Source organism: Apus apus, chromosome 19 (assembly GCF_020740795.1).
Source record: "Apus apus isolate bApuApu2 chromosome 19, bApuApu2.pri.cur, whole genome shotgun sequence".
NCBI classification, from domain to species: domain Eukaryota; kingdom Metazoa; phylum Chordata; class Aves; order Apodiformes; family Apodidae; genus Apus; species Apus apus.
The window spans coordinates 4,059,471-4,066,261 of NC_067300.1; the positions used below are offsets into that span (position 1 = coordinate 4,059,471).

At 45.5% G+C, this 6,791-nt stretch overlaps 1 protein-coding gene across 1 annotated transcript; it reads left to right on the forward strand.

The window, feature by feature from the left end:
• Nucleotides 1-543: 543 nt before the first annotated feature.
• On the forward strand, nucleotides 544-6,047 carry TLR4 (toll like receptor 4). Its single transcript, XM_051636918.1, has 3 exons — nucleotides 544-729; nucleotides 1,553-1,719; nucleotides 3,500-6,047. Exons 1-3 carry the CDS (start codon nucleotides 625-627, stop codon nucleotides 5,757-5,759), a joined length of 2,532 nt encoding a protein of 843 aa, XP_051492878.1. The 5' UTR covers nucleotides 544-624; the 3' UTR covers nucleotides 5,760-6,047.
• Nucleotides 6,048-6,791: the final 744 nt, after the last annotated feature.

Consider the following 6,791-nt stretch of genomic DNA (forward strand, 5'->3'; position numbering starts at 1 on the left):
AGCCAGATGGATAAAACCTGGATGCATGTTCAGAAGAGCTTGGCCATAACCTGTTGTTACCTGGCTCAGCAAAACATCTGCCACAGCAGAGCACTCCTCACTGCTTGCCAGTGTGGTGGAGCTGGGTGCATGGCAGGGGTGCAAAGGCAGAGGGTCATTCACTCTATCCAGTGCATTTGAATTACAGGCTGTGAACTTCCAGAAATTGGACTCAGAATTTCACAAAAGTTTCCCTTTTTTTTTAAATTTATTTTTATTTTTATTTTTTTTATTTTTTTTTTCCAGTTGGACCTGAGCAAATCTGAGGCAATCAAGCCAGTGACACACTGATGCAACTCATAATCATCTTTAATTTCTAGTCCAAACTACACCCATCATTGCTTCCTTTTTTCATGCTTTTATTTATTTATTTATTTTTAAAAACACAATTGCAAGAAGAGCACTTCACTCAGAGCATGTCTAGAAACCAGTTTCACTTCCCTCTTGGTTATGTGCAACACCCAGTGACATGCAGTGAGAAGCAGGAGTGGTGAAACACAACACTTAGCATTTCAGGAGGTTTCTCACTCCAGGTCCTTGGGTGATACCCATGCTGCTTTCTCCTGCACACTCGGCCTCCTGAAGATGCCCAGGAGAGGAGATCTTCTTCTGTGGACACTCGGGGTGCTGCTGCAGCTGGCACTTGTTCCATTGCAGCTGGCAGGCTGCCTCCTCAATCCCTGTTTGGAGGTACGTGATCTCTACACGAGCATAAAATCCTTCTGTTTCTCTGGTGCAGCTTTTCCCTTTGTTCGGGAGGTCTGTGCATCAAGTCTGCTGTGGGTTAGTTGTCTTATGAAAGCCCATCATCCTTCCAAGGCTGTTACCAAGGCAATTGAAGTATTTGAAGTAAATGCTGGTCTCCAAAAACATGGGGGAACCAGAACCAGCAGCATGATCCGTTTCTTGTTGTCTTTCTGCACCTCTGAGGTTACTGCAGTACAATTAATCTAATAGATTATGTTTCCCTTCAGGAAGAGATCCAAGCCTTGTCTGTGTTTTCTGCAAAATAGAGTATTTTCACCTAATTTGTACTGTAGAGTGATTTCACCAGTACCCCAAGTGCCTGGCACTCATCAACTGCCTTGTGCAAACTTTTTCTGACAATTATGACTTACAGAAGAACTGTGGTTAGAACAGCCTGCTTGTCTGCAGAGGAACAAAGCTGGGAGCTGCTCCTGGACTCACAATGCATCCCTGTTGGGTCAGTTTGTTTTGCTGGGTCTCTCAAAAGCTGCTGCATGTTCATCCACAGCCTCAAGGAACTGTCCTGTTACTGTCCTTTAATTTTGCACTTGCTTCAATCAGCAAGAAATGTAGGGAGTAGGACTGGTTCTATTAGAAGTGGGAAGGACGTTTAGGATATGTAAGATTATTTCCTAAAACTCAGGGCATCTCATTTAGAACTTAACCACAAGGTTAGTCATTCTGCTCCTGCTTCCCTGATAGTGTAATTTTATGGCATTGCATGAAGAGCAGATGTTGACCCTAACTGGATCTGCCACTGTTCCAGGTCATCCCTAACAAAACTTTCTCATGCACGGGACTGAACATCTCTGGAGTTCCTGCTGAAATCCCAAACACCACCCAGCACCTGGATCTCAGTTTCAGTAACCTGAAATCACTGGGGTCAAATTATTTTTCATCAGTCCCTGAACTGCAACTTCTGGATCTTACAAGGTAATGAGCTCTGCTATGTGGAGAGTGGTTAATCTTGCTTCACCAGCTGGGCCTCCATGGTTGCTCATTTTTGGCTCTCTTGAGTTTCTTTTGCTACTGACTTTGTTCCCATGTCTGTCTCTCTGCACATCCCCATGGTCAAGTGATGAGCAGCTTTTAGTCCAGTTACTGAGTGCACACCCTCTGCACCAGGCTGGGTCTGTCACTCTGAGCTTGTAGGCTGGGATGTGAAAAGGAGGAGGAAGATGTTTTACTTCTCTCTGAGCAAGAAAAATGTCAGATTTTTCACCATTACAAAAACTCTGAAGTGGAACATCTTGGGTGAGCTGTTTTTCTAATCAGAGTTAAAAAAGAAAAGAAAAGAAAAGAAAGAAAACGAAAAGACATTCATTTTCTAAAAGGCTGTTTTAAAATACCAACACACTCTCTTTTCCCTTCTCCTCATATATCTGGGGGAGGAGATGGGGGAGGCTTATTAGCAAATTTGAATTGATGTATAATTTCCATTGACTTGAGACAGCAGTTTCTCTGGGTAAATTGTTTCACTAAAAAATGTCACTCATCCCATCACAATTACAACCCCAAAGTGGCTGGTGGCAGAGCAGGGTTGATGTAAGACACTGGCTGGATTATAAAGCTAATTTGGCTTGAATTCATTGAAGAATGGATTTGGGTCTCAAATTTTGGATCTTGCCATGTGAAATCATCTTTATAGAATCACAAAATTACAGAATGGTTGGGGTTGGAAGGGACCTCTGGAGATCACCTAGTCCAACCCCCTTCCTAGAGCAGGATCCCCAGAGCAGATCCCACAGAGCAGAACACATCCAGGTGGGTTTGGAATGGAGACTCCACAACCTCCTTGGGCCGTTGTTCCAGTGCTGTTACCCTCAGAATAAAGAAGTATATTCTTATATTTAAGTTAAACCTCCTGTGTAGCAGTTTGTCCCTTGTCCTGTCACTGGACACCACTGAGAAGAGTCTGGCCCCATCTTTCTGACACCCCCTGTAGATATTGCTCAGCACTGATGAGATCCCCTCTCAGCCTCCTTTTCTCAAGCTGAACAGCCCCAGATCTCCCAGCCGTTCCTCCTATGGTAGATGCTCCAGTCCCCTAATTATCTCAGTGACCTTTGCTGGACTATCTCCAGTAGTTCCTACTTCTTCTTGAACTGCAGAGCCCAGAACTGCACTCAGTACTCTAGGTGGCCACCCTCTTTCCCTCTCCCTTTTCTCCTTTAGAGCCATCATGGCCTGGAGTCTGTTCCCTCTCAGTTATCAACAGCAAACCTGCTGACAGAGTTGTGAGCTTTGCCACTGCTGCAACATGCAGGTGCCAGGGGCATGGCCCAGATGTGGCTGAAGCAAAGTTCTGAAGTCTTTGAGGGCGCAAGGTGTGAGGGAGTGCAGTGTCTGCTGGGCTTTGCCACCAATGATGGTCATTACCATGTTACTTTGGCCTAAACAGGAAGCTAAAATGCTTCTTTCCTGCTGCCTGCCTGATTTTTTTTCATTTGCTGTGGCTCAAGGTCTCTGGCTTTGCAATTGAAGCTCAGATTTAGAGACGAAGGAGAAGCTGAGACATGGTCTCCTCTGGGGGAGGGTTCCCTTGGCACATTCAGGAGTGCTGGCTCTGCCCAGCACAGCAAAGCCAAACCAGGCCCCAGCGTGAGGTTGAGCCTGAGGGTGTTGCACCAGCACAGAGTGCAGTAGGGTTAGTGAACATGTCATGAAAGGGACACTGTTTCATGCACATTTTTTCTCTTTACCTGCCCTACAGGTGTCACCTCCATACAATAGAAGATAACTCTTTTAAGGATCTTAATAAACTTTCCACCTTAATTTTAACTGCAAATTCCCTCGGGTTCCTGGGACCAGCAGCCTTCTATGGCCTAACATCTCTGAAAAAACTGGTCTTGGTGGAAACCAGCATAACCTCTCTGACTGACCTACCCATCGGACACTTGCATGCCCTGCAGGAACTGAATTTGGGCCACAACAACATTGCTTCATTGAAGCTTCCCAAGTTTTTCACCAACCTGACCTCTCTCAGGCACCTGAGCTTTTTCTCCAATAAGATCACATATATCTCCAAAGGAGACCTTGATCCCCTGAGGGAAGTGAACAGACTCAACCTCACACTGGTGCTTTCCTTGAATGATATAAAACACATAGAGCCAGGGTCCTTTGCAAAGATTCACCTTGGTGAGCTGGTTCTAAGGTCCTCTTTTGAGAACTTCAATGCAATGCACACTTCTCTTCAAGGCCTGGCTGGTTTACAGGTCAACAGACTAATAGTCGGAGAATTCAGCAACAGTCAGAGACTGGAAGACTTCCAGAATGGACTCTTGAGTGGACTGTGTCAGGTACAAATGCAAGAGTTTGTCTTAATCTGTTTCAGGGACTTTAAGAATGACACAGACACTCTTTTTAACTGCATAGGCAATGTCTCCAGTATTCGGTTGGTGGACCTCCATCTTGAAGAGGTGTCAGAGGTTCCTATGTTCTCTCAAGTGAAACAGCTGGAATGCAAGAGGTGCCAGTTTGAGAAGGTGCCTGCCATGAAGCTCTCTCTTTTCAAGGAGCTGAGAGTGCTTCGTATCACCAAGAGCAAACACCTCACTGGCTTCCAGCAGAGATTTGAGAGTCTGAGTAACCTGGAGGTCATGGATTTGAGTGAGAATCGCCTCTCCTTCAGCAGCTGCTGTTCCCCTCAGTTTCACCAGTGTCCAAATTTGAAACACTTGAACCTAAGCTTCAATGTTAACATCAGGCTGACTGGAGAATTCACTAATGTGAAGAATTTGCTGTATTTGGACCTTCAGCACACAAAGTTATTTGGTCCTGGCTCCTACCCTGTCTTCCTATCCCTTCAGAAACTCATTTACCTCGATATTTCCTATACCAGTACTCATGTGAAATCCCAGTGTACGTTTTGTGGCTTGAACTCTTTGCGAGTGCTCAAGATGGCAGGCAACTCCTTTGAAGACAATAAACTGGCCAACAACTTCAAAAACCTAACTCACCTCCACACCTTGGATATTTCAAATTGCAAATTAGTACAGGTGGATCAAAGTACATTTGATGCCCTCTCGGAACTAAAAGAGCTAAACATCAGCAACAATAAGCTACTGAGCTTTGATCCTCTAGTCTACAAACCTCTCCAAGCCCTCACAAGTCTGGATTTCAGCAGCAACCAGCTGAGTGTTCTGTTGGATTCAACCCTGGAAATCCTGCCTCATAGTCTGGTCCTGTTAGACATCTCTCAAAACCTGTTTGAGTGCTCTTGTGTGCACCTGAACTTTCTGAAATGGGTCAAGGAAAAGCAGGAGCTGCTGCAGAACAAGGAGTTGATGATATGCCACACACCTACATACCTGAAAAACGTGAGCCTGGCAAGCTTTGATCTGTCCTCCTGCCAACTCAGTGCCACCACAGTGGCATTCTCAGTGACCATGTTGCTGGCTGCAGCAGTGTTCTTCTTCCTGATCTACAAGTACTACTTCCAGCTATACTATTCATTGGTGCTGCTCAGTGGGTGTAAACACTCTGCAGAAAGGGGTGACACCTATGATGCATTTGTTATCCACTCCAGCAAAGACCAAGAATGGGTGATGAAAGAGCTGGTGGAACCCTTAGAAGGAGGAACACCTCCCTTCCAGCTTTGTCTTTACTACAGGGATTTCCTACCAGGGATACCCATTGTCACCAATATCATCCAAGAAGGTTTTCTGAGTAGCAGAAACGTCATTGCAGTCATCTCTACTGACTTTCTGGAGAGCAAGTGGTGTAGCTTTGAGTTTGACATTGCCCAGTCCTGGCAGTTGGTTGAAGGCAAGGCTGGAATCATCATGATTGTACTAGAAGAAGTGAATAAGGCCTTGCTGAGGCAGAGGCTGGGGCTGTCCCGATACCTGAGGAGGAACACCTATCTGGAGTGGAAAAACAAGGAAATAAGCAGGCACATCTTCTTGAGGCAGCTGACAGGAGTCTTACTGGAAGGCAAAAAATGGAATCACGAGAATGTAAAGTTCATGTGAGAGAGAGAGAGGTCTCTTCTGGCCTGTCTCCTATCCTGGCTTTGGCTGTTGGCTGGTGCTCAGAGGTGGGTTCTTCTGTGGCTGTTCAGAGTTGGAGGAAGGGGATGAAGGCACTGTAAAAGCACTACAGAAATACCTGCCTTGCTGGTCACCCTTTCTCAAGGGAACTTGTGAGCTAAGGAGTGACAACAGGTAGAAGAGCTGCACATGTCTGAACTCCACGTTTGTAGCTGTCAACCAAAGCTGGTTCAGCAGTTTACACAGCTCTGGTGGGTTGGTGAATAGATGAGCTGCTCTTACCATCGTTTGCCTGCCTCTGAGATTTGAGTCCTGGGGCCATTTACCCAGTGGAACTTCAGGGTCTTTTGCTTTTAGAAGACCACAGGATCTCCAAGGGAGAGCAAAAGTACAGGATCCTTGGCTCCAAAAATTGTGAGAAAGAGAAGAATTGGATCCTGAAGGTCTTCCTCCTTAGGCACCATGACTCAGTGGGGAAACCCTACAGTAGGAAATGGGGTGCCCTGCAGCCCCAGAGCACCTGGCAGCTGCTCAGTGAAGCTGAGCAGTTCTGTCATCAGTGTGGGGGGAGGTTGTTGTTGGTGGGAAATTTCCCCAACATGTGTATTTCAGTTTTCTTTGGACCCAAGACACAATCTTGAAACCCCCAAATATTTAAATCACATGAAACTCTTTTTTATATCCAGATCATACAGCTTTTAGGAGAGTGGTGTGAAGATTTTCTGTGGTATCAAAAGATCCGTAGGAGCAGAAGAAACTGCAGAAATGCTTGATAGCTTTAAAATCAAGATATTTCTTTGCTCCAACTCTTCCTCAATGAATGTTTCTGGATGTACTGTGTGGGATTGTCCTAGATGAGCAAGATTGTGCCTGAGCACAGTGTTTTAATGTTTACAGTCAGACAGAGAACAAGCTTCTCCATTCTCTGGACCAGCCTTAGTTTGTTGTTGGAAGGTGTTGTAGGTGCCTTCAGCTTCATTGCTAGGTCTGGACATCTTAAGGCCATTTGGCCAT